At 41.3% G+C, this 27,634-nt stretch overlaps 1 protein-coding gene across 1 annotated transcript in view; it reads right to left on the reverse strand.

Annotated features, from left to right (window-relative positions):
• The window catches only part of LOC129330521 (fer-1-like protein 4), a 97,885-nt gene that overhangs the window by 66,950 nt on the left and 3,301 nt on the right, over window positions 1–27,634 (reverse strand). Inside the window, exons 2-16 of the mRNA XM_054980580.1 lie at window positions 26,739–26,794; window positions 24,462–24,550; window positions 22,478–22,577; window positions 21,415–21,506; window positions 20,477–20,518; window positions 18,779–18,931; window positions 17,010–17,070; window positions 16,552–16,683; window positions 16,056–16,118; window positions 14,224–14,308; window positions 12,769–12,928; window positions 10,661–10,844; window positions 8,231–8,417; window positions 7,370–7,740; window positions 1,624–1,732 (exon numbers count right to left, since the gene is read on the reverse strand). Of these exons, the coding sequence (XP_054836555.1) occupies window positions 1,624–1,732; window positions 7,370–7,740; window positions 8,231–8,417; window positions 10,661–10,844; window positions 12,769–12,928; window positions 14,224–14,308; window positions 16,056–16,118; window positions 16,552–16,683; window positions 17,010–17,070; window positions 18,779–18,931; window positions 20,477–20,518; window positions 21,415–21,506; window positions 22,478–22,577; window positions 24,462–24,550; window positions 26,739–26,794 (1,884 nt within the window). The remainder of the gene's footprint in view (window positions 1–1,623; window positions 1,733–7,369; window positions 7,741–8,230; window positions 8,418–10,660; window positions 10,845–12,768; window positions 12,929–14,223; window positions 14,309–16,055; window positions 16,119–16,551; window positions 16,684–17,009; window positions 17,071–18,778; window positions 18,932–20,476; window positions 20,519–21,414; window positions 21,507–22,477; window positions 22,578–24,461; window positions 24,551–26,738; window positions 26,795–27,634) is intronic.

The raw sequence follows: 27,634 nt of genomic DNA on the forward strand, positions 1-27,634 counted from the left end.
CAAGAGTCAGCGAAAGTTCTGAAAGAGATGCAGAGCTGAGTTTCCCAAGGTCGGTTCCCAGACGTTCCAGCTGCACTGGTAACTCAGCCCAAGCAAAGCATAGCCAAGATACAGTGAAGGAAGAAACTACTACCCATTCTCCCCCAATAGATATACATTCACAGGTATGGCAGGCAGGCTGGCTGCCCTACCTGACACTTCCACTGCCTGCTTGTGAGTGCTTTGTCTCCTCTGCTCCCAAATGCATATGCTGCCTAACACTGCTGGAGAAGGGCATGCAAAGCATCAGTGTTCCTGGTGGCCATGGCAGTAGGACCCCTAACTACACCCACCACCATCAGGGAAGGGGCATGCAGGCAATATGGGCACCCTGTAAAAAAGTCTGCCAAGAAAACGTCGTGATGCGACGTCCCCTCATGGGTCAGTAATGACTTGGTGCTTGCACAGGGGACTGCCTTTACATTTAATGCTGGTGGTGGGAGAGCTTGCAAGTGGGCAAAGGAAGCAGGTGGAGCAAGTGGATAGGGGGCAAGAAGAGGAGTCTGATATTGGGCAGGGGGGCCTGAGTACTCTCTGGCCAGTTCCCCCCCCCCCCAAAATGAACCAGCACTGGCAAAGGGCAAGGGTCTTTGACACAGAGGGGAAGTAAAGCATTAAGGATATTTGGGTAGGAGTGTGGTAAAGGCTAAAGGACTATGGGAGATAACAAGAATAACAGTGAAGAGTGCTGGAGGAATCAAACAACAGAGAAGAGGGTAGTAACACAGAAGGGTGGATGGGACAACTGTGAAGACAACTGTCTCCACAAGGCACAACATTTAGTTGCAGGACACCAATTGTACATGGAGACCCCGTACGAACCCATTGACCTGAGAATGTAAATACTAATATTATAAATTAAATAATTTTTGTTAATGTCTTTATTCATTGGGGTTTAAAACCACTAAAATAATATTTTCTTGGATCATAAATGAATAATAGCTATTTTATATTATCCACATAGATCTACAGCCTTTCAGTCCATCTTCAATGTATTTAAATGGGAACATCTCCATGAGTAGGCTACATTTGATATGCACGCTCCTATTCAATTAATATTGTGAATAATGTTAGTTTTTCTGATCTGATGTGCTACATGCCTATGCAAATGCTATAACAACATGGCACAGATATGGTACTGGTCCCTGGCACATGGGGGGGGGGGGAACATGCCGGTCCACCACACCAGAAAGTTTGAGAAGCACTGGCATACAGCAACCACGAGCAACAGGCCTACACTAAGGTTGCAATATGCTCCCAACCTTCCTGCTCCTGCTCAACTGGGCGGCAGGAGAAAATGGGGGTAAAATGGGGCGCAGATGCCAACATCTGGAAGGCCTGGTATCACTTCTAGTGCAACCAGAAGTGACATCAGTGCATCACTAGCGACATCATTATGGCGCCCCCCACTTTGGGAGGTGAGCCTCCTACTGGCTGCCAGCCTTGGTCCAAAGTATGATCCATACTTTGTTAACACTCTCTAAATCTACGGCCATCCAAATAAAAGTTTCTGTTGAACTCTTCAACTATGATTTTTTTCTGGTAATATCTGATTTTGCTCAAAGGTTCAGAGAACATAGTTACCTATAGAGATCTCAAATTTCACAGGCTTGGTACCTATGGCTGGATCCATCATAGTCACCTCAAAGAAGGAGGCAAAAAGGAGGAATTCTTCTTTAACCCCCAGTGCATTCTGAAGAAGAAAGAAAGGTTCAATATGACCTGGTTTTGACATAAAATTGTTTATACAATTTCCCCCTCACATAACAATTCACAGTACTGAACTATGAATGTTTCACCTAAGACAAACACAATCAGACAGTTGTGATACATTTATACAATCATTTTAGTGTGACTGGCCATTGAATTCCTCAGTTCAATGCAGTGTAGCGATGCTATCCTTGGGGAAGAATACAAACATTGGAGGGAATAACACAGCCACTTTATCAGAAGTTTTAACAAAACAAAACAGTATGTTTGTGTGTGTGTTTTGCAAACGCCTGCATTACGGGATCAATCTTGCTTTTATTTACAGGAAAGTCGTTTATTTTGGCTGCTCAATCTCTTATCTGTTTTGTTCTATGTACTTGCAATACAAGTCAGTATTTGCTATTGACAGAGTGCCTGTGCAGCAGTCAGGACACTGAACTGATTAAAGAGCAACTTCAGCTTTACTTATGGAACTATCAAATGACATAAAAGAGAAGAAATGAACCTAGCTCTAGCTGCCTTCCTAGCCAAGAAAGAGTGCTTGCAGAGTTCTAGAAGAAAAGCCTAGACAGAGGAGGAAAAGCTGGCCCTACAGTCCTTTCTAGCTAGAGCTTGCTGCCCCCTGCAGGATCTTTTTTTTCCTTTGCACACAAGACATTGCTATACTCCAACTTTTGCAGTCTCCGTAACATTTTTAAATTGGAGGTATAACCTTTGCAAATAATTTTTCTAGTCATGTAACTCATTCTCTACTTTGCTTCTAGTGTTTTCAAATGTTTAAAGTTTACATTTTGTGGGAGTGAGCAAGAATATTCAGCAACTGTGCTGATTATAATCAGAATCAGGAGAGCTCTTTTTATCATTTTAAAATGGGTTTTTAAAAAGGATATATCCCATATAATAAAAACAAATATATCACAAAAGAATTGATTAAGGGCCAATAATTGTATGATGATTAGTGTTTTGCACAGGGCTTTTTTTCAGCGGGAACGCGGGGGAACGAAGTTCCGGAACCTCTTGAAAATGGTCACATGGCTGGTGGCCCTGCCCCCTGATCTCCAGACAGAGGGGAGTTGAGATTGTCCTCCGCACCGGCAATCTACACTCCCCTGTCTGGAGATCAGGGGGCAGGGCCACCACCCATGTGATCATTTTCTCCGAGGGCAACCCACTGAGTTCCACCACCTCTTTTCCCAGAAAAAAAGCCCTGGTTTTGCACATTATTTTATACTGCAGCTGGTTGATAAGTCTTGATGTAATGAACTGTGTGTACTTTCTGTTTTAACCATATAGGAGACCTAGACACAGAAATTTCATCTGACTTCAATTTTGTACTCTTCTGATGAAGACATTTCGAAATAGGATACAATATTGGATTCCTGTCACTAGTTGTTTATACATCCTATATTGTTCTCTATTATGTGCTGTGGTGTGCTCTGGTTTTTAAGGTATATCTATGCAAGGTATAGGTAAGCATCACATTTTACTACATGTATGTTGTAATATTTAAATATATATCACTTTCATTTTGCTTATTCTGTCTTTGATATATACGTCATTCTTTATAATAATGCTTATAGTTTGGTGCTGTTTAGCATTTTGGATCTTATTTATTTATCCTATACCACACCCTTCCCGCAAGCGGGCTCAGGGTGGCTTCCAACAATATTTCAATAAATACAATAAAAACATTAAAACCACTCAATCCAGATAAAAAGATTCAGGCGCCACTGATCAAACCAGGCTACTATAAAATCACTACAAGCCATGGGCACCACCCTGGTGTAAATCCAGGCAGCCACAAAAGGAGGGCAAGGCAATCAGAAAGAGGAGACACAAAGCTGACCCCTAATCAAAGGCCTGGCAGAAAATCTCCGTCTTGCAAGCCCTGAGGAACTGTAATAGATCCTACAGGGGCTGGATCCCCAGTGGGAGAGCATTCCACCGGGCTGGGGCCAGGGCAGAAAAGGCCCTAGACCAGCCGAATGTCCCTCAGGCCAGAGATCTTGGTGGTCTCATGAAATTCAGACAAAACAGTCATGCTACCTTTCAGCATGGAAAAAAATAGCATATTCAGGCGAATGTTAAAGCAGGGCCACTACCCACATAGTTGCACTCAAATACTTCTACTGATCTGGCACCTCTGTACCTTGTAGTAGTAGTAGTAATAACAACAACAACATTCGATTTATATACCACCCTTCAGGACAGCTTAACACCCACTCAGAGTGCTATTATTATCCCCACAACCAAACACCTTGTGAGGTGGGTGGGGCTGAGAGAGCTCCTGTGATTGACCCAAGGTCATCCAGCTGGCTTCAAGTGGAGGAGTGGGGAATCAAACCCAGTGCTCCAGATTATTGTCCCACACTCTTAATCACTACACCAAATTACACCTTGAGCAAATACATAGAAATGCAAATAAGGAAGACTATAGCAGGATGTGCTGATGCAAATTTCTGGAACCCCAGAGAGAAAAATGACCAATGGGGAAAGGCAGAAATACCATGCCTTCCTTTCACACTGTCTCAAAATCTCATGCCTAATTTTCATTTTTTTTTAATTCCTTACATTCATTTACACATAACAGGGAGTTTGTTCCTCTGTATAAAAATCAATAATTTGCACAGCTGGAGAATGAGATATTTTTGTCCTCTGCTAATGCCACTACTTTGCTTGGGCAAGAAGCTACAAAAGATAAGAATGGAATCTGTTTGAATGGACATGATTTGTTTAAAATATTTTCCCCAGGCCTAACAAAGGCCTACAAATTAAACAGAGCACACCTGTTTTACTGTCACAGGACTTCTTCCTGATTGTCTTTAAATACATCAGTCTACTGCACTTACGTATTCTGTGCAATATTACTTGGTCTGCAGCCAAGCCAGCAAGGGACACATAGGGCATGGGTGTTTACTTTATTGGCTTTATTTGTCCTTTTCAGAGTGATAGGGCTGTGGCACAGCAAGAGCTCTTTATCACCACCCAGGTAATCTTGTGTTACCACCACCATCTCCACCTACTTAATTGTTCCTTTACAAACAATGTATATACTGTAATGTACTGCAGAGGTTCTGTTAAAATACTGGTGTACTCTTTTTCAGGAAGATGTTGCCCTGCCTCACCAGTATATTATCGGAGAAAATGGACAGTTATCTAAGTGACATCCCTCCAACACTGATTCTATGTCAAACTTACAATGGTCCAAAATTGGCATACTCCATCCTAGGGGTTAATCAAATCATCAGACATATAAATTGATGATATATTGCTCCTCCTGGATCTGTCTGCAGCCTTGACACAGTAGACCATGCCATCCTGTTGAAGCACTTAGACCTAGAAGTGGACATCATAGGATGTACCCTGAAATGGTTTAAATCATTTCTCATGGAACAAACTCAAAGGGTTGCTGTCAGAGATCAGCTGTCTCCAAAATGGGAATTATCTTGTAGAGTTCCACAGGGTGCAATCTTATCTCCCATGTTTCAACCTCCACATAAAACCTTTAGGAGAACTCATTTGCAGCTATGGAGTGGGATGTCATCAATATGCAGATGACACCCAACTCTATATCTCGCTATCCTGGTCCCCGAGGATGCAGTAGAAATCTTAGATCGCTGCCTGACAGCCATAGTGAAATGGCTGAAAAATAACAAATTGAAATTGAACCCAGACAAGACTGAAGTGATGCTTGTTGGGAACACAGAGATCTTGAAAGACATTGTACTCCCCACTTTCGATGGAGTTTGTCTGACCCTTGCAGACTTAGTTAAGAGCCTAGGGGTTATACTGGATCTAGCACTACTACTAGAAAAACAAGTTAAGGCAGCCACAAAAATGCTTACTACAATCTCACTCTAGCCTGGAAGGTGGCTTCTTACTTCGACATGGCCGACTTGGCCACTTGGATCCATGTTATGGTAAATTGGTAACATCAAAGCTTGACTATTGTAATACACTATACATTGGTCTCCCATCTAAGTTAACTAGGAGGCTCCAATTGGTGCAAAATGCTGCAGCTCAACTGTTAGCAGGAGTGAGCAGGAGCATGAACATCACTCCCATCATACAGTCACTCCATTGACTTCCTATCAGTTACCATGCTCAATTCAAGGTATTGGTTATTACATACAAAGCTCTTCATGGCCTTGGCCCAGCATACCTATGGGACCACCTCCCTCCCTATGTCCCTCCATGGCAGCTTCACTCACCAAAACAGGATCTCTTGTAGGTGCCAGCCTGCACATGGGCGAAATCAACAGCAGCTCACATGGGCTTTCTCTGTGGTGGCCCCTACCCTGTGGAACGGCCTGCCTGAGGAGGTCAGGAGAGCGCCCACTCTCCTGGCTTTCCACAAATGATGCAAAACCAAATTATTCAAAAAGGCTTTTTACTCAGATGGGGGGAAGTATTGTCCTTGATGCTATATGGAAATGTCCTTGATATTGATTGTACTGATAATACACTATGTAATCCACCTTGAATATCAGAGCCAAGCTACCAGTGACGAATGACACTTGCCTGGCAAGTGAACAGACTCACGTGTATTCCTCCCTGTTCACTTGCCATTCACTTGTGCTTGGCTGTCAGTGAGAATGGCAGACTATAAATGACAGAAATAAATAAAAAATACTGAGCCACCTATAGCTGTTTTAAACAAAGTATGAAGAGACACAGCAGATGCAATGCATTAGATATGGTTATTCACACAACCCTAAGGAAAATTACATTCTTCTATGAGGGTAACTTCTATAACTTCAATGAGCTTAGAAGGGTGGCACTGTGCTTAGGACTGCACCGTTACTTAAATATATTAAAATCAAGCATATAAATTTATCACAAATTAATACGTCTGAACTCTAAACTACAAATAGATACTCTCCACTTCAGGATTTCAATACTCAGTACTTATACGGCAAACAGGAAATCACATCTGTACAAATTTGCAGCTGGACATCAAGCTACTACTTCCTCTTCCCTATTCCAGAATTTATATACTTGGTCTAAAAATCTAAATAAATATTGTGTGTGTATGAAAGAACCATGCATACAAGCAGAATTCTGTTTTCCTGTTTGCTCCAGTCATGCCCACTGCCAAAGAGCCAAATCACTGTTCAGGTGTCTTTTTAATTTGAGACTTGCAATTTTGGTAGCGGGAAGTCCTGTGGCAATAAAGCAAACAAAATTATGGTTGTATGTGCAGCTCCTTCCAAGAGCATCTTCCTTTCACTGTATTCTAGTGCTGATGTTTGAAAATGAGAACATCTGTACATTGCTATTCTTCATTCTTTGGACAATAAAATTATGTAGGCAATATGTTTATAGCAAGCATGAAACACATTTAATGATCTTCAAAGAAAAAAGTTTAATATTATTGGCTGATATGTAACAGGGCCAGCTCAATGGTTTTGGTGTCCTTGGCAAACTATGCCTTTGGCATGCCCAGCACCATTCAATACAGAGAAAAATTAGAGATAATATATTAATATTTTAATAGAGAAAATAAATTCACTTTTATCTAATTTGGCACCCCTTAAAGCTTGCTGCCCTAAGCAACCTCCTATTGTGCCTATATGGTTGGGGCACATGTAACAACTCTGTTAATCAAGATGAGACTCACCTCGGGGAGAGGATGGAGTTCCTCTACCTCCACCGTCACCTCACTCGGCTGCTCTGCCTCCTCAGGGACACCAGCCTCAATCTGGCTTTGCTTCTGCTCTTTGAAAGAGACTTTGGTTTTTTCCTTGGCCTTTTTACTCTTCTTCTTCAACTTGAGCTTACTTAGAGCACCTTTGAGAACCTCCACAGGCTTTTTTTCTGCTGCTTGGATAGCGCTGAAGATCTCCACAGAAATGGCCATGAGAAGGCGCCCACGGTAGAATATGCCTTCCCCCAGACCTTCATTGAGATCTTTGTGGATGTCTCGCAGAGCTGAGTTCCGAGGTGAACCATACAAGTTCACCCAAGATGGACCAAAAGTAGGATTAAAGCCTATGAAAATTGACACACTGCTCAGTTTGTTGTCATTCAGTTTAGAATTTACAGGTGTTTAGTACAGGCTCGTACCCCTCCAACCAATGGAAAAGCAGGACAGGATTCCTTGGCAGTCTAACAGTGCAATCCTAAGAAGACATTCCTGGGAGTAAACCCCACTGAGAGCCAAACTAAACATTACCTTTTTTACAAGTTTGCCACAGACATAACTCATGTTCCCATTGGCCACACAGCAGCTGTAGAGAATGATTCATTTAGAATCTACAGCTCATAGAGGGAGGGAGGGAGGGAGGGGTCCTGCCTTCCCCCCAAGTTGTTTTCCCACATGCAAATAATGCTGGAGGGGGGCGATATTTACTCATTTCTGCTGCTCCGCAGACACAGAATACTCGTTACAGAGAGGGGGACAAATGTGCACCAACTGACGCATATTCGGCTGTCAAAGACAATGAGTAAACAACAGTGCTTGAAATTCTGGGGGACTCACCATTTCTCCCAGGGTCAGATATCTGCTTAAGATCAATGAAATGTGTGGCAAGGGCAACATCCCCAATGTTTGCATCATCCAGCACTTGGACTTTTATTTTTCTAACAAGAGGTGGAAACATCTCAATGAAGATGATTTGTTCATTCCATACTGGCTCTGTGGTATTGCTTTCAACTGATGTTTCTCCCTAAATCAGAAGAAGAAATGACCATAGAATAATTCAAAGTTTGAAATCAATAATAGAGAAATCATGAGGGCAAAAACTGTACCTACACTTAACATAGTCTTTGTTTGTTGTATGGCTGTATGAGCCCCTAATTTCCCCATAAACTAAATGATGAGATCCCTGCAGTATTAAATGTATTCCAACATTTACACTAACAGCGTTTAATATTACCACAGTTTGGAATTATTTATTTCATGAAAAAGACAACTTAAGGGGTAAAAAATATAAAATAATGAATGGCATTGGAAAAGTGGGTAGAAAAGACATTTTTTTATCCCCAGTAAACACTTGAAAACTTTGTGTCAAGTTAAGTTGAATTGTGTTAAGTTAGGCCAAAACGGTGGTAAGTTGGGACAGTCAAACATTACTTCTTACAATGTTTAGTTTAGTCACAGAATTCACTGCCACTAGCTGTTGCTTAGATACTTTTCAAAATGAATTCTTTGAGAATCGCTGGTTAATGGCTATGAACCTTGGGTTGAACCCTAAGTACCAGTAACAGAGTGAATCCTGTGGATTGTGATTTCCCCACCTCCCCACTCTTACTGCAGCCCACTAAGCCTCCTCAAATTTAGCTTGTGGGAGTCAAATTGGGGTGGAACAGAGAGGGACAAACTAGGGGTCTACAGTAGGAGGGAGGGATTGGCAGAAATCACTATATCTTCCTTTGCCAACAAAAGTGTTACTGTACCAGCATAACTGCAACCTTGGATCCAGTCCGCAATAGCTAAATAGCACTGTAGATTGGTTTCAAAGTATAAAAAATTACAGCTCCATTTGTGAAGTGGATCTTCCCCCTTCTTGCTGTAGCCTGCTATGCTCATCAAAATACTGCTGGATGGGGTGGGGACATCAAGGGATTCCTAAGAACACCATAAGGTGTGGTGTGGTTGTCTATAGTGGGAGCGGGAAATCTGCAAAACACTATTCCCTAAATTGTGCAAATGGAATGTCCCACTGAAAAAAAATTGAATCCAACCAATTGTGTTCAAAAGCAATATATTGTAGACCCCTGATCCTCTTTCTGGCAGTCACTGATATGCTTCCTTGCATCTACATGCTTCTTGAGTCTTGGGGATGAGAGTCAAAGGATCTTGAATGAAACAGAAAAGAGTATGGCACTTCAAGTCACTCCCTTGGAGACTTGAACCAGGGTCTTTCTGTTCCGCCTAGCATCCTAACTTCTCCATCTGACTTGAACATGGAGCAATAAAAACAGGGGTATACCTTCCCCTCCATGCTATTTTGACATGGTAACATGGCTTGGGGAGGGGGAGGCAGGAGCACTTCCTTCCCTGCGGTGGCATTTTGAGGACTTAATTTTTTAACAGCCATGCCCCACAGCTGCTGTGTTGCTGTAGAGAACCCAAGTTGGGTTTGGGGAACCCTCACCCAACTCTTTAAAAACCTGTATATCTAGTTTGACTCTAAATCTCAGTTTTTGACAATTTCCAAACACAATATTTGAAAGGGTGATAATTGAAAAGGAACCTAAAGGCAACACTTGACATCTTGTGATGAGAAAATTAGGTCAGAATGACTCTAGTGCTTTAGTAAAGAAATAAGATTGCATTTCAAGCCAGAAAGCTGGGCCTATAACTCCCACAAACACATTAGATGTTTTCCGGCACAGCAAAGATTGTCCACCACACTGGTGAATTTGCAAAACAAGACTAATGATAATAGTCTGCCTCATGGACCTTTGGTAATAAAGTACCAAGGACTGCAAAGCAATTTTGCATTATTGGAGACAATAAAGCATCTTCTCAATTTTTTATTAGCTTAAGTGCCAATCACATTTGTATTAATCTCTAAGGGCATGCTAAGATGGCAATCCACAGCAGTGTAAACTCAGTTCAGTGTTTGTGTACTAAATTGAACTTATGATGTGGTGTGTGCCATGCATTGCAAATCTTTCATCGGCCTCATTTATTGCTCCTTGTAATACCAACTGTTAGAAATTGGTGACAGGAACAGTTCAAGATGAAGTCATAAATACTCATATACCACAAGAACTGCAGCTGCATTGGAAGCTGTTTGATCTCTCTTCCAAATCTCCATGTAGAGATGCACCTTATTTAGTTCATGCTGTTTTCCAAAGTCCTCAGTAGATGCCCTTTAGAAAGTAGTTCAAGTTCCATAAAGAAACAAAAGATTAGTTCTAATGGAATGCACAGGTTTCAAGAGGCTAGCCTTAAGCTTACCTGTTGTCCAGAAAACATAACTTGCACATATGGATCGATGAAAACTTTCTTCTCGCTCACAATCTTTGAAAAACCACCCATGATTCCTGCACTCATGCTGGGCAAACCATCTGCCTTGTAAATTTTGATGCAAACTTTGGCCCAAGGCCGCTCAGCTGGGATTCTTTTAGGCAGCAGCAAATTCCTGAAAGGAAGATATCTTTGTTCTCAAAAGTGATTAAATGAAAACAAAAACTGAAGGCTTCAAGAAACAGAGGGGAGGCGGGGGAAGCGCACACATCAGAATTATAATTAACTTTATCAGCATGACCAGCAGGAATTATGTTGCAGACTAATCACTGATCGTGAAGAGGGGAAGATCTTTTCAAGCTCCCCATCTTTTATGCTGCTACCACATCCAGAGCAGTTACACAAATGGCCTCTGGGATGAGATTCATGTTCCTTTCAGGAACATTCCTGTGACATTTGAAAATCTAGGAGCAGAATTCCAGCTACAAGTACACATCACCCAACTGTTAAAAATGAAAAAAAAAAGAGGGGAGATCCCATTGCACTGAAACACACATCAGGCATTCAAATACTTAGTTCACCAGTCACACAGATCTATGCAACACAAAATCCTGGAAATCATACGTTCTTTAGCAACAAAAGTTGTTTTCAGACAAAATTTGGCATTATTTCAGGGGAGGGGCCAGTTATGGAAGAAAGTATGTCTCAGTTTTCACTATGCCTCACAGATCTTTAAGACAATCCTGGCCTTTTACCATGGGGACTTTTGATGCTTTTTGGAGTTCTTCAAGCTAGGCTAGTAGTAATGCCACCTTAACTTTAATACTTGACACTCAAATAGCACTAGCTATCTTCAGAGGACGGACCTGAGAAAATAAACTCTATGGGCATTATGGGAAGCATACATTAGGAAGAAACTAAGCAGGGTCGGCTTTGGTTAGTAATTGGATGGGAGACCTCCAACAAAGACCACGATTGCAGAGGCAGGCAATGGCCAGTCACCTCTGTTTGTCTCTTCTCACGAAAACCCCACCATTAGGAAGAAAGCCACAAAAAAGGCAAAGGCCTGCATGTATTGGGCTGGATCCATCAGTAATTTCTTGACGGAAGGATTTCTGTCAGCAGAATGGGAATTGCTCCCCACTCCCACAGCAGCCTAAACTGCTCCCTGAAATGCCACTCCTGGGGGACAATGGTCCCTAAGGAAAAGGTAAAGTGGGGGACTGAAGTTGAAAGGGGGAACAGGGGAAAATCATACCCCCAGATTTACATCTGGATCCAGCCTGAAGTCTTGGGGAGAAAACATTCAGTTCAAGTTTAATGCTGCACATACTCCTAATAATTGCCAAAATAACAAATAAAACCTCTTGTGCTTCTATCTATTGGCATCTCCTTTTCCCTCCACCTCCATACACATTTCCCCCTTGCTTTCAGTGCTGGAGCTTTAGTTACCATTACCATCTGCACTAGGATTTTTGCTGACCACAGTTAGCCCAACTGCAAACTAGTATTTTAACCATGGTTATTAATTGGTTTGATGCTGGCTGAGATTAGCAAAAATGCTTGTGGCAGCATAGCACTATACCCAGTTAACTCCAAAATTGAAAGGGCGGGGTGAATGCACCTGAGAAAGGGCGGAAAGGAGGAAGACTATGAGAATCCACAGGGAACTTGGACCGCATTATGTTGGTAGAGTGACAGCAATTAAAACTTACAAGAAGACTAGACAAAAGCTCTGTGTGGCTTTGACAACTATTGGGCCTATATTATCGTAGGTATGTACAAGATGCTTTGGAGAAAAGTTCATTGGGAAGGGGCCATGGCGTATGGTAAAGCATTTGCTGGGCATGCAGAAGGTCCCAGGCTCAATCCCTGACATCTCCAGCCAAAGGACCTGGCAGCAGGTGATATGAAAGACCTCTGACAGTGGAGAGCTACTGCCAGTCTGAATAGACAATACTGACCTTGATGGCCCAAGGGTCTGACTCAGTATAAAGCAGCTTCATGTGTTCATGTGCAAGAGGCTGGTACTGCTGCAGTGAAACACCTAGTCACTCCCATGGGGGAACACACCACTTGCTGCTCTACCACAGACTTACTTTTCAATATCATCATGCTGGCTGGTGGAGGCAGTAGGAATAGAACCCATTACATCACCCCGTGCCATTACAGAAATGTTGCACTTCACATATCCTTTAGTTCCTGCTCTGGTGTCCTTTGGATCATTAACAACAGCCCACTTCTGGTAGAATCTGTGATCTAAAGACATAAAGGTCAAAAACACACATGCACAATAAAGCGCAAGAAGGTTGAAATGGAATTGTAAATCAGTTTTTTCTGCATGGGCATCAATCAATTCATAAAGCAGATAAAAGTAAATTTAAAACTGTCTCTCTGCATTTCACACATGAATACCAATTGCAGGAGGGGGTGGGAAATGCTGTAAGTTCCATGTGTGAATTCAGTCAGAGGAAATGTCTGCTCCCCAATTTCCATGGGACTAGTTCCATTTATAGAAATAGCCATTTACAGAAATTCAGAGACTCAAAGCCAGTAATGTTGCATCACCTCATACGGGTGAATACTTAGCAAGCATAAATAAGTGTAACTATCCTGAAACCAAAAGAGCTCTGCAAAATTGACAGTAGGACACTTTATGACCACAGCATGTTACTGCAGTCTTTCCAGGACATAGAATAAAGCCATTTCAGCCTTATTTGATACAACTCAAATCATTCCTGAAAAGACTACCCGGATAGGACCCGATTTATCCTAGATCTAAAATCTTGACCCTTGTAGGAGGGTTCGAGATTATAAGCACTGGGAGGAAACCTATTTTTAAAGGTTCCTGTTCATTATTTTAATTTTTTTTATCTAAGAAGAACAGTAACGTACATATATTATATAATACAGAAAGGAAAAAGAGCATTCACATCACAAACCATAAAAGATCACTTTAAAGTGTCTTGAAAAATACATAAGCTTGAATCCAATTGTTATATATACTGTTATGAATTATGCTGATGATGAACAAAAGGAACTGAAAGAGCTTAAGAGACTTCAGCTAAGATTGCTATGCAAATGTAGCCCAGGTTAGGCTCAAATCAAACTCAGAGCTAAACTCACTTTCAGGTTTGGGTTCCTTGCACCTAAATCAGGATCAATACAACCCCACAGCAGCTGAGGAGAATGGCTTTTAAAAATTAAAGGAGAGCCCAGACAGACTCGGAAAGCCACCATGGGTGGAGGAAGGGTTCCTGCTCCCCCCCCCTAGCCTTTTCCCCCTGCTGAAACAATGCTGGGGGTGTATTTCTCCATTTTTGATGCTTCATGTGCACTCCATGTGGAGTAGCAAAAACAGGCAAATAACTCCTGTTTCTGGTGGTGTTCCAAGTCCATTTAAACTCTCCTTTATTTTTAAAATGCCACTCCTCACAGCTGCTGTGTGGCCGCAGGGAACTTGAGCTGGGTCCAGAGAACATGAACATGTAGTTTTGTCAAAGTGATGAGAAATGGGTTTAAGAATGTCTTCAAAGAGTCTTCATGTACTGTACCTGGCTGGCTGTAAACGGTCTCTAGATCAATCTTGAATGTCCCTATGAGCGCACCTAGGAATCGAATCTTCTTTGAATGAAAGACCTGCGTAAGTAACACAAACCACCCGCTCAGTATTGAATGACATGGTAGTTAAAAAGCAGTGCAGAATATAACTATTGCTGTTCAAGTAGCTGATGGAGGTATTTAGTTCTACAAGTGATTAGTGGCAAATCTGTTACAACTCCTCAGTACAGAAAACACCTGTAATGTTAGAAGAGCCTGGAATTCTTTCCTCCTGGAACCGAGCCAGGCCAGGTTTTATTTATTTAGTTTTACTTATTTATGTTATTTATAGTTCACCTTTCTTACTGAGACTTAAGGCTGATTACACAATGTCTGTCAATATGTTCAGCAGCTGGGACATTCAATATACAGTGCAATGCAATAGGGTATGCCCATGCAAATTTGCAGAGACTTGAAAACAGGCAGAAATCTGATACAGAGCGTAAGCAATTAAACCTTACATATTAAACAATGCAGAACCTACCCAGTAGGAACATACAGCAATGGACAGTATACAGTGGTATAGCCTACAGTCCCTATCACTTTACCAAACCATCTTGCTGAACCATTTCCTTGCAGCATAGTCATATTATCTGTGTAAAAAAAGCCCTCCTGAATAATTCAGTTTTGCACAGAGACTGGGAGCCCTCCTAACCTCATCAGGCAGTGCATTCCATAATGTAGAGGCTACAACAGAGAATACAAAGCTCTGATAGTTGTCTATTTTGCCCATTTGCAGAGTGCCACTTGCAGAAGGCCCTGTTCAGATGAGCGAAGCTGCCCTTGAAGAGCACAGGGAGAGAGGTGGTCCTTCAGATATGAAGGATCAAGGCCATGACAAGCTTTGTAGGCCAAAAGCTCAAACTGAGCCCAATAACTGATGGCTGGCCAATGGAACAGTAATACAATTTCTCCCTTTAAATCTCTCCTCAAAACACGCCTTTTCATGAGGCACTTGGTTTAACACATTAATTCTCATTCTCAACCGTAATCAAGTTCAAGTATATGTAACTGTACTTAGTTCACATTCATCCTTGACTGTCCTTGATTCTTCCTCTACTTTCTTTGTTATCTTTCTTACTGTGGTTTTAGTTGTTAAGGACCTTGCGAACAGGGGCCTGTCCCCCTGCCCCTTTTTGCTTATGAAATTCTGTGAAGCACCATGTGCACTTAAACACCTAATAAATAATAACAGCAGCACTAATAATGTGCCTGGATTGGTCAAAACATTTGTATTATTACGGTTTGCACTGAGGTCTTCTGAGACCAAAAATTAGCAAAACTTATCACCAATTACTAGGTGATGCAATCCACATGCATAACAAGTATTAGGATATTAGGAGGTTCCCATTTTCAAATATTCCTCTTTCCCTCACATATAGAGTTGGATCTAAACAACTTGTCCACCGATGAAAAAAGGAGGAGGGGGCCCCTCTGACTACCAACAAAGGCTACGCTGGTAATCATGGAGCTTGCATTAACAAAAGTCATGGAGGATGCAGTTAAAAGGGGAACTGGGAGAGACCAAATGAAAATCCTGGTGGGATCCAACTCATAGCTTGCTTTCAAGAAAGTGTTCAACAGGCAGGCAAGGAGAATGAGCAATCAATTCTCTTCTCCACAGCAGTCAACACTGTTCTTGAGAAAGCTGTTGTCCAAAGTGAAGAGAAAGGGGAAATAAAATCTAAAGTAGAGGAACATAGTATGGTTCATTACTCCCTAGGGTGCTTCGTACCACCTTTGTTATTATGTTGGCCCTCTTCCCACAACAGTTGCTGATACTTACAGAAATTTCAATGAGTCTGTGAAATAAAACTTCTCTTGGTTCATGGAATTCAAACGTAAAATACTGGAAGAGAAAAGGAAGAATTCAGAGCTGTGAGCCCCTAGACTATTGCCATGTTTCACCTTCCATGCTATATGAGATTTACCAAAGAGCAATGAAAGTCTTCAACTTTTTCTCATATTGTAAATTTCAGCAAAGAACACGTGTTTATTTCATTTACTCTTGATGTACATGATGTACATGATCACTCTTGATGTGTACATGGTAAACCACATGTACACCACAACTTGACTTACGTAAACTGCAGCAATGAATGATCTGTCCATACAATTTTCATACCTGACATTTGTTGTTAATTCAGCCCAATTTGTAATATAACAAGTGGCACTAGGAGATGTCACTAGCAGGGATAGAGAGACTGACAGTGGTTTGCAGAAAATCTTTTGAATTTGCAAGATTGATGAAATCTGACAGATTTATAATCGTCATTACATACTTCATTGTAAAATGGGCAGTTCGTTGACTTCTGTGTTGCAGTGTGTCTCTTCTCATCTCCGATTCTCACAACCACAAAAGGGTCAATGTTCACTCCCACCAGTTTCTGGGCTTCAATTATATTGATGCCAATCTGTAGACACAATACATTTCCTAGGTTTAGTCTGAGAGATACATCATCACAGCAAAGGGAATTAAATTAAGAGGTATGAGCAAATGGCTCAATTGCTTGTCTGAGTAGGTTTTGACTCTGACTTTCAACTACCATAGTTATTTTTCATAAGTTATGGGTAAATCAGGGCCACTTAGAAACTTTATGTTAATCTAAAATTTCCCAAATTAGTTTCCCTTAATATTCAAGGATTTATAAACAAGAAACCTACGGAATTTTACATTTTGGTGTGGCTTTGGGAAGCAGCACTCACAATCCCTGAAACTGGAAGGTAATGTGGATTTTACCTGGAAGTTTTGTGGCCTAGGAGTAGTAGACAGGTCCCATTTGGAGAAGACTCTAGAACGGCTACAATGGAAATAAAACACAAATAAAACACTAAAGAAAGCCCCTTGGTTTGAAATGTTGCTTTTGAATCAATCAGAATATAAATTAACCTGTATCAAAGGCAAATACAGATAGCTGAAAATTTTGGCCAAAAGTGACTATGAAGAAAGGAAGCTCCAAAATGCTTTCCTAATTGTCTCAATGAGTTTCAAAGGAACAAAATGTTGAAAACCACAGCTTGTGGGAATCGAAATTCTGTATAAGAAGCAGGATGATTTCATAAGTGGTGCTAAGAACACTTTTTAGTCTCTACTGCATCATTTGTGAATATTTAAGCTTTTTTTCTGGGAAAAGAGGTGGTGGAACTCAGTGGTGGAACTCAGGACTGCACAATGATGTCACTTTGGGTCAGCTGGAACAAGGAGGGAGTTTTTAAAAGTTTAAATCGACCTTGGTGAAAATGGTCACATGGCCAGTGGCCCCGCCCCCTGATCTCTAGACAGAGGGGAGTTTAGATTGCCCTCCTTGCCAGGTGCGGAGGGCAATCTAAACTCCCCTCTGTCTGAAGATCAGGGGGCGGGGCCACTGGCCATGTGACCATTTTCAAGAGGTGCCGGAACTCCGTTCCACTGCATTCTGGCTGAAAAAAGCCCTGTTTAAGTGAGATGAAAGGTGGAAGAAGCTGTACTTCTAGCCACTTAGGCTTTCAAAAGAAAAATGGAATTTAACTCTTTTAATTTTCTTTAAAGCCAAAATAGATTTTATATTACAGTTGGGAGACAAAGAAAAGAGCTGGTATGATATATGCCTTTTCGGTCCTGGTACTGGCCTGGTGGAACTCTCTGTATGATGAAACCAGGGCCTGGCAGGATTTATTATCCTTCCGCCGGGCCTGTATGACAGAGATGTTCCGCCAGGCATATGGCGGAGGCTAGGCTGGGCCCCTGCCAGCCATACTTGACTTGACTTGAAAAGATCTGTCCACCACCTTATATATATCTATAGATATGGATATATGGGCCATGTCTGAAATGAAGTAACTCTTCCATCGCCATCTGAGGAGAAGTTTTTATTGTATGTAGTGTTTTAAATTTTATTGTAATGTTTTATCGGCTTTTATGTGTTTTTATGTAAATTAAAATGTTGTGCTCTGCCCTGAGCCTGCTTGGCGGGGAGGGCAGACTAAAAATCTAATATAATAAATAAATAATGGCTGGACCTAGACTGGAGAAAAATCTGTGTTGAGTACCATCATTTCAGCCACAAAGTTCATTGGCTGATCTTGGGCAGTTGCTAGCTTTTAGAGCTCAGAGGTAGAATAAAAACATAAATAAAATATAATAAAATATATTGAAGTATCATTTGTGGGAATAATCTTGGATCGCACTGCTATTCACAGACGAAATAGACAAGAATTTCATTGCAAGAAGTATAAAGCATATAGAAGCTAACACTGAAAGATGCAATTCTGACCTGTATGTTATGACATCTAGGGATGGCTTTGAAAAAGAGGTCTACCATCCCTGAAAACACAAGGTAAAGGGAGCATCCTGCTGTGCACTGTGTTCCTGAACCATTGGCAACATATCACCCCTCAACCAAACCAAGCCAGCCCTCAACGAGTGTTTGTGTTACACTAGATTCCTTTTTGGATAAAGATTCATTCTGAATACAAAGAAAGGCACCTTCTGTGTAATTGTAACCCCATCTGATAGAAAGAGAAAGGTACCTCTTCACAGGGCTAAAGACAATGCCTGAGAACTCCATGTCAGACACATCATAATAGTCATCATCATCATCAGTTTCCAAGCCTTTTACAAGTTTCCTGCCAAGTGCTGCAGCCTTCCTGTCCAGATCAGCTGCTCGTTTAACATCTTCAAGCCTGCAACACACACACATATTACACACAAATGGACATTAAAAGGCTCAAGGTGAAAGTGTGCAACATATTTCAACAGTGCTAAAGTTTTTAAACTCATTGCCTTCCCTATACAATCTGTATAATTCAGCCTAAGCAACTTCATATAGGATTGTCTCCTCTTTCCTTTTCACTCTGTTTAAGGAATAGGTTGTAATAATCTTCATCATTATCATTATTAATACAATCTAGCTCATGTTAAGCATCTTTAAGTCATGATTACAATGCAAGACAATTAGCTGGAATCCTGAGCACATTGCTGGGAAGTAAACTTGCTAAACTCAATGAGACTTACTTCTGAAGAACATGATTAATGGCCGCATAACATGTATTTATCCTTCCCACTGAAATCAGTGGAACATAGAAATGCTAATTTTTGACTGGATCATACATTAGCCCTAAATAGCCAAGGTCATTCAATACACACCATCACATCAACCAAGTGGGACATGTCTATTGACTGTGATTACATTTTAAATATTTAATTTACTACAAATCATCTTACTTTGTACAGGGAAGGGCTAATTGTCCAGGTAAAGTGTTTTTTAATGTCTATTTGTGCAAAGCAAAAGAAAGGAAAGAAACAAAACTTTTTTTAAAAAACCTCTTAAATCCCTTTGGCTCTTCTGAGAAACCAAGAAGTTATTTCCTTGGTCAAAAAAGACATATAAAATTCTCCACGTAGTACAGATGTCTGTAACTAGGATGATAAAGGGAGAGGCTAATGCTAATATTGCTCTAGCTGCATCCAACATAAGATGGGTGTTTTTTATGCTGCTTGTCGGCTATGACCCCATCATAACTGCTGACTACCATGTATAAGGCTACAGTACTTGCACATACTTGGTGGTGAAAAGTGGCATCAGGTAATCGCTAACTTATTGTGACCCCTGCTGGAGTTTTCAAGGCAAGAGACTATCAGAGATGGTTTGCCATTGCCTGCCTCTGATGCAAATAAGTATGCATAGGATCGACTTGCATAGCTAATAGAATGTGCTAGAGCAGCAATTCTCAGAATCAGAATGCAAAATGGAAATAAAACAAGCTGCTTATTCAGCTCCTCAAATCCAAGTTATAATCCTTGAACGTGTCTCACAAACTGTGGGGCTGTCATAGGTGAACGGCCTCTAGAATAGAGCCTGAGTTGTTTCCATCACACCCTCCTCACCACACAGTCATTTGCTCATTACTGTGTCATGTAGCAACTATGTTCATGCTAAGATGGTCCAGGTATGGTCCGTGCTTGAATAAGACCTCCTGAGAATCCTGTGTAAGCCACTCAGAGTTCCATTATAGAAGAGAGAAGGGATATAAATGTAATAAATTGTTGGAGATTCCCCCACACCCCATTCTGTGTTGGTGATGCATCCCAAGCTGACCCAGAATGCAACTGCATGGACACAACTTGTAGCACTGCAAAAATATTTACATTAAAAAGGTCATATGTATTTTCTAGAGAAGCCACTCCAAGAATCAGAATGTGAAATAGAAACAGAACGGGCTACTTACTCCAGTTCCTCAAATCCAGGATTGCGGATAATAACCTCTGAACTGCAGTGAACAGAGATAAGACATAAATAATTCAAAGCAAACAAAAGCTGCCTATTTAGTTAAAGCATATTTCTAACACATTCGGTCTTTAATCTTTCTTGAAGTTTTACAGTCTCTTGTACACTGAAATCAAAACTCCACAGGTTACTAGTTCAGAAAGTCTGCTACAGTGTTATTGTTCCAATGGAATACAATGAGAATTAGCGTTAACCAAGCATTTCCTTCTCATGCCTCAATACCATATTGCCCAGGGCTATTCATCCCTTGCTTGAGCCTTATATGTGGTGAAACCCTTTCTTCCTTAATCTTGTATTTCTGCCCAAGAGCAGGAAATTTTTACTTTTTTTATATATATAGGGACAAAAAAATCTATTACAGGGACCATCGTGGCCATATCATGGGTATGCTGTAGCATAGTGGCTAAGTGGCTCGGTTGGGAACCTGCACTCTGCTAGTTTGTCTCTTACTACCCCATGAAGTCTGCAGGTGGCCTTAGGAAAGCTACTCCTCTCAATTCCCGATCAATATTGTGGGAATAATAATAACACTGACTTTGTTCACCGCTCTGCGTGTGACAGTAATCTGTCCAGAAATGTGGTATATAAGCACACTGTTGTTGTTGTTGTTATTGACTGAGTCTTCACTTACAGCACACCCAGGCAGACTGTAGATCATCGCAGTTCTCATTGCAGTCCTCTAGAACAGTTTTTAAGCAACTCTAAAAACAGTTTAAGATTCATTACACTAAGCAAGGAAAAAACAGCCCTAATATTTCTGGACAGCATCCTGGAGATATAGCTATGGGAAAGCTGAAGTTAATGGAGTCTTCTTCAATCAGAACTGAAGACTTAGTCTATGATAATAAAAATAACAGTCTTATACCATAATTTTGGTACCTGTCTTTCATCTGATAGACAAAATCTTCTTCAGCCCATGTTCCTGCTGAACCATCAGGGGGTTGGTATCGTAGATCTAATTCAATGTATATCTATATGGTGGTGGATATAGGAAAGAGCAAACATTTAAAGAGCCATTGCAGTTATAAATGTCTTAAAAACAGCACATTAGAGTGAATAGAATTAGGTGAGGGGGGGTACCTTGAGCTAATTTATTGTCATCAAGGATGCATTGGCCATTAGATTGGCTGGGATAGAGAATCCAACCATCTATCTCTACATGGCTGGGTCACAGACTCCAGTCACCTCTTTCTATAAAAACATGGCCCAGTCTATACAAACTACTAATCTCATGATAAACTGCTTTGGCCTATACCATTTTTGCTAACAGGTGTTGGATTGTCAAGAAATCACCCAGGTATTCTGATCTATGTCGCAAAAATAGGGGGGTTGGGACTTGGATTACTTGTGTCTAGCAACACAAGTCTTAGAACAGTTCTGCTTCTGCAATATGTAATGCTTTCCTCCCTATATATTTTAGTGCCTGGAAATCAGTTAGAGTCCAGTAGTGTCTATAAAACTCTTGCTCTTTTCTGCTGCTACAGACAGACTAACATGGCTACCCATCTTGATCTATCTCAATGGAAATCAGTTGCACAAAATCTTCTGGGAGCGGAAATACAAGTGGGGTTACAGTAAATCTGACTTAGAGCAACTGGCTACTGTGATAGTTTTCTTGCATTTCTGCTTGTGCCATAGCTCTAGCACAAGCAGAAATTTTGCACTGGATCCACCCCAGGCTTATTACATTTTTATTCCACTCTTCCTCCAAGAAACTTATGGCGCTGCACAAGGATCTCCTTCCTCCATTTTATTCTAACAATAGCTCTGAGAAATAGGTTAGTCTGAGTGTGTAACTGGCTCATGTTCTCCTAGTGAGCCTTATGACAGAATGGGGATTTGAGCCCGAGTTTCCTTAGCCCTAATCCACCATTGTATTATTCTCAGTGCTCTCACTGTGGCTTTTCAAATAAGTCAGCAATATGACAGTGGAATTACGTACACCAGTGATTCTGTGGTTTTTGTCAACAAGAGCCTCTTTGATGTTAAGTCTTCCAGATGTTACCAAGTGCTGAAGGCTGATGACTAATGTACCAAGTAGTCTACAACACAGTAAGTAGCATTAGAACAAAAGAGGTTAGAATATAATTCAAAGGAAATTCAAAGGAAATGATACGTGAATAACATATTAATATGGATTGCACATATCAAAAGACAAAAAGCACATCTCTTTTTGGGTGTAGGCATGCTTGCACACATGATCAGGTTTCAAATTGGATCTCATATCTACAGGTATATCTTTGAAATACTGTTCAGCTACAGAACCTTTACTGCTTCTCCAGGTACCCAGTCCCTCACTTCCTATGAGACAAAAGTGAAGCCTTCCTTACGAGCAACAAGGGAGAAAAGAGTGGCTAAAAATACTGGTGGAGTAGTATGGTAGGAGGCACAGCAATTGCATCCTTTCCTATGTGTTTTGAGCTAACATGTAAGGAAAGGGCTTAGCATACTACCTGAGACTTTCCCGTTTTTCATACCATGAGTCTCTTTAGGATATTCCTTCTTTACAGTTCATTAGCAGTTACTACATAGAGGAGCATTGTTTGCACTCTTAACCAGGTTTTTTGTGATCTGCTCAACTAGCAGGCACTTATGTACCGTGCCATAGCTACTTGATCATTGTTTTCCACTCATTCCTCTCCACAAAAGGCATATCTCTGTGCTGATATCTGACAACCATAGTAGCTACCTCTGTGTCAGAATTTACATATGTGCATACATGCTTGACTGCGAACTAAGTAAAATATGGTTGCTGTTGAATGAGGTCACTTTAGGGCCTTTGAATCCCTAAATCTAGTCTTTGTTTTGAGTATTTGTCAAGCAGCAAATGTACCAAGACTTGATTCTGAGGACATTAAAGTGCATGCATTTAACTCCACAAAATCAAATTGCACTAGACAGCCTCCATTGCAAGGCCATCAAGACACAAAGTATCAATGCCTGAAACTAAATACAGAAATAAGACTTTCTCAAAGGAGGTATGTGCTGATGGCAGTATATTTGTGTTACATACTATGATGGACCGCCCCCCCCTTCACTCTTCCCACTGTGAGGCTGATTTTCCCACCAAAAATCAGTTTCCCTGCTTTGACTAAGCAAGTAGCTTGTTAATATTTGTGGTTTTGAAAGTCTGTTTGTCCCACCCTGACACACTGATATAATTTTGGCTTTTTATTCCAGCCCAGAAACTTGATGGGGAAAAGCAGGAGCCCTCTTCCTTTTTGTTGGAAAGGCACTGGAGACTGTATAAAATTCAAAAAGAAATGTCTTTATTTAACAGGCAGGGATTGAGTAAGTGAAGGCAGGAGATGAAAATGCAGGGGTAAAATTTTGTTGGCATTACAGAATACACTTCATGTAACACGCAAAATAGTATCCTTGGAAGCTTATTTTCATATAGTCTTGGTTCTTAGCAGTGAGAGGTGTTTGATTTGGTAATTTAGGTACAGCAACAATGTTTCTTGAGGAAGATTCCTGTGACAGTTCAGGTTTTCTGCAGTTAGTCACTTTCTTTGTGCATCTAATGCGTTCCTTTCTTGAAACTTTGAATTCTTAGACAGAATTCTTCCTCAGGACAGTAATGCTACAGTTTAGGCAAAGGAGTCTTCTTCCTTCACTCTAAAGGTTACTTGTCTGACTTTTCTTGTTAGATTCCCTGACTCCAAATTCTGTCAGAAAACCAACTGATTGCTTTTTGACTGGTTCTAATTGACCAATCACAGAAGAGGGAGCAGCCTGTTACTCAAACTCTTCATTCTAGGGAATAGTTAACCCTTTCCCTCCCAGCTCTCTGATTTTGCTGCACTTTGGAAACCTGCTGGTAAGTGCACTCCATCACACATACATATCCATTGATGGTAATATTAATCATTAAGCCAATGTCTGGCAGGAGCCTAATATCACGCCCTGAAAGAAATACAACCTACCTGTTGCTGAACACTTTACTGCAGTTGTAAACTTTAACTAACAGCATCTCTTCCATTATGAGCTTTCTATAATGTGGCCAGCGAAAGAGCTAAAAAGCAAAAATGAACAGGAGAATGAGTGTTCAGAGCTTATGAAGGGCGCCATTTCCCAGTTCCTCATGTGATGTACTTTTAGATAGTACAAAACTAAGGAGTGTGAGCTGCCACATCTAGTTAGCTATAGAAATTTTCCATTGTTCACATAAACAGCGATGAGAAATATTTTATGATTATTATTTCTCATTCCTTAAAAACATAATATGCTAGATTTATTGGGGACACTATACCCAAAAGTTTAACTAGTAGTACTGAAAAGAATATTGTTTATTTAGAAAAAAAATTGCCATCACTCCACAGATCAGAAAAATTCAGAGGAGGTGGGTCTGTTAAAGCTTCTACATTCAGAAGCAGGTGGTATACCTCTGAGTACTAAATGTTAGAGAAAAACAGGTGGTAACTATCACTCTCATATCCTGAGGGTGGGATTTCAGAGACACTGAATATCTACTAGACGGTTTGATCTAGTAACATAATTGTTATGTTCTTAAGTTCTGAAATGAAGTCAGAGTTATGAGATAAGAGCCTAAAGCAACTTATTCTCAATAAACTGAAGGCTTCGTACATTCAGTATAGTATATACCAAGGAATCTATATTAAATGAAAAACTTCCATGTACTTGATTAATTGTGCCTACTTGGTTAGATTCCCTAACATTTAATACCTAAAATATTAAAATGGTTAAAATTTGGTGAAATGTTACATTTTACATTAAAATGTTCAATTTCCCAGCAATTAACTAGTCAACAGCCTATTCTCAAGCCTCAAATGACCTGCAGTGCTCTCTGAACTCTTGCGAGATTATTTCTTCTGGCAAGAGTTCAGCTGCTGTTTTGGATGCCCTAATAGCAGGGCATCGAGAAATGGTGGCCAAACTCTCACAAGATTTCAGGTACTGGCAAGCGCGGTTTGCTGCATTGCTTTAGGACAGGCATTTAACTGCACAAAATCAAATTGTGTCAAAATTCACGTAGGTGCACGTGTGCCTGGCAATAAATGCCTGGGGGAGAGACTATAAAAGGCCTGCAGGAGAAAGGAGGATTATCTCCTCTAGCTCACAGAAAGGAATTGGATGAGCAGCTGGCTGGCTAACGGTGGCCAGGATGAGAGATTGCCACCTCCCCAAAGGTGCTGCCTCTGATCACTTTGTTATAGAACCAGCCCTGAAGGGCAGATAGAAATTCAATTGCTAATTCCATATGCTTTCTGTCAGGTCATTCAGTTTCACACAGTGCAGCAGCCTGGCTACACAGTTTCACTGTGGGAATTGGAAATAAAAAGTGTGAAGGGGGGTGCTTGCAGGCAGGGCCGGCGCGTCAATGGAGGCAGGGCCAGTAATCGCCTCGAGCGCAGGGGCGCCAGAGGGGGTGCAGGGGCGCATGCCACAGAGCAACTGAGAGGGAGGGCTGGGAGGACGCACGCACGCCAAGCATTCCCCCTATCTCCTGCCTGTCGCCTCACAAACTGGAAAGGAGCGGAGGAAAAGTGATGTTTGTTTTGGGGGACTGGGGGGTGGGGATGGGACGGAATAATGACAGAAGAAAGCAAAGGGGAAGGGAAAGGAGAAAGCGGGAAGGACCTAGAGAAACAGCTGCGCCTCAGGGTGTGTGCTTGAATGAGCTGCTGAAGACTCAGATCCTTCCAGGCACAAGCCTACTGGACACGAGGGCACCCAAAGACCATTTCGGGGTGGGCTGCTGCTGCTCTCTCCCAGGATGCCCTTGCGTTGGGAGGGGACTTGTGCCTGGAAGAAGGATTTGTGTCTTCAGCAGCTCATTCAAAGAGCACACCCTGAGGCGCAGCTGTTTCTCTAGGTCCTTCCTGCTTTCTCCTTTCCCTTCCCCTTTGCTTTCTTCTGTCATTATTCTGTCCCATCCCTCCAAGAAAACTTGTGTGACCCTCGTCTCGTTTGGTCTGGCTCTAAGTTGCCCTGTGCTGTTGCTGCCACCGCTAGCACACAGCTGTGGGTCAGGTGCGGCAGGTGGCCAGGGCGGTGTGGGGCAACTGAGCAGTCTGGGTGTGCACGTGTGCACGTGCACACATGCACGCATGCATGGGGGTGGCAAAAGCCCTGAAGCTGCCCCCAGCCTCAGGCGCCGGAAACTCTGGCACCAGCCCTGCTTGCAGGGGGGCAGTGAGCTCAGTCCGTGTGACTACACAAGCTTTATGATGCTTCCTTACCTCTCCAAAGACAGCTTCCTGACCACAGTGTATCTTCTTTGTCTTCTGAGTAAAACCTGAGAAGAAATACTCATGAACACATGAAGCTAGCTTATGCTATGGATCTAGCAAAATCAGTGATCATCCACTCTGACTGGCAGAAGTTCCAAAGTCGCAGAGATCTTTCACATCACCTACTGCTTTATCCTTTTAACTGGAGATGTTGAACCAGGGATGTTTTGCATACAAATAAAATGTTCTACTATTGAACCTCAGCCCCACCTACAGTGTCTTTGAACAGTCTGTCTGTCTTCTAAGGCACATTCTAGACTAGAGTGTTATCAGTGAGGAAACATACATTATGCTGTCTTTGAGGGAAACATTTTTTTAAAAATCTAGTCTTTCTGCTGGCAGCTGCAAAGAGTACTTCAGGAAGAGATTTTCCTAGTCCAATAAGTAAGGAAGCATCAGCAGAAATATCTAAGACATCAAAATATAGGTGATTCCACACTATAAACTTATTGTGTTGTTGAAGGATCCATTTCCTCTTTCAGCTACAAACAGAACTGAAACTTGTTTCACATAGCTAAATTTCCCATAAAAATTTGTTTGCGCCTGTTCTCATGAGCAAGATACTTCTGGTATATTTGTTGGAAGTAAGTCTGGTTTATTTAGCAAAGGTCTTACTTCTCCCTCTACTCCTTTATTCTTTTATTTCCTACTTTTGTTTCTATAGCCACATCTTGTTCACTCTGGCAGCTTCTGAACCTGTCTTTAATTAGTGCTTTTTGATAGGAGGAAGCTTTTAGTACAACTTTTCTCTTTCAAAACTGAATTGAAACAATGACTTTCTAATCATTTTAGGATGTTTTTCAACTCTGCTATCTTCTCATTAGAATGCAATATTAACTGGACTC

Source organism: Eublepharis macularius, chromosome 5 (assembly GCF_028583425.1).
Source record: "Eublepharis macularius isolate TG4126 chromosome 5, MPM_Emac_v1.0, whole genome shotgun sequence".
NCBI classification, from domain to species: domain Eukaryota; kingdom Metazoa; phylum Chordata; class Lepidosauria; order Squamata; family Eublepharidae; genus Eublepharis; species Eublepharis macularius.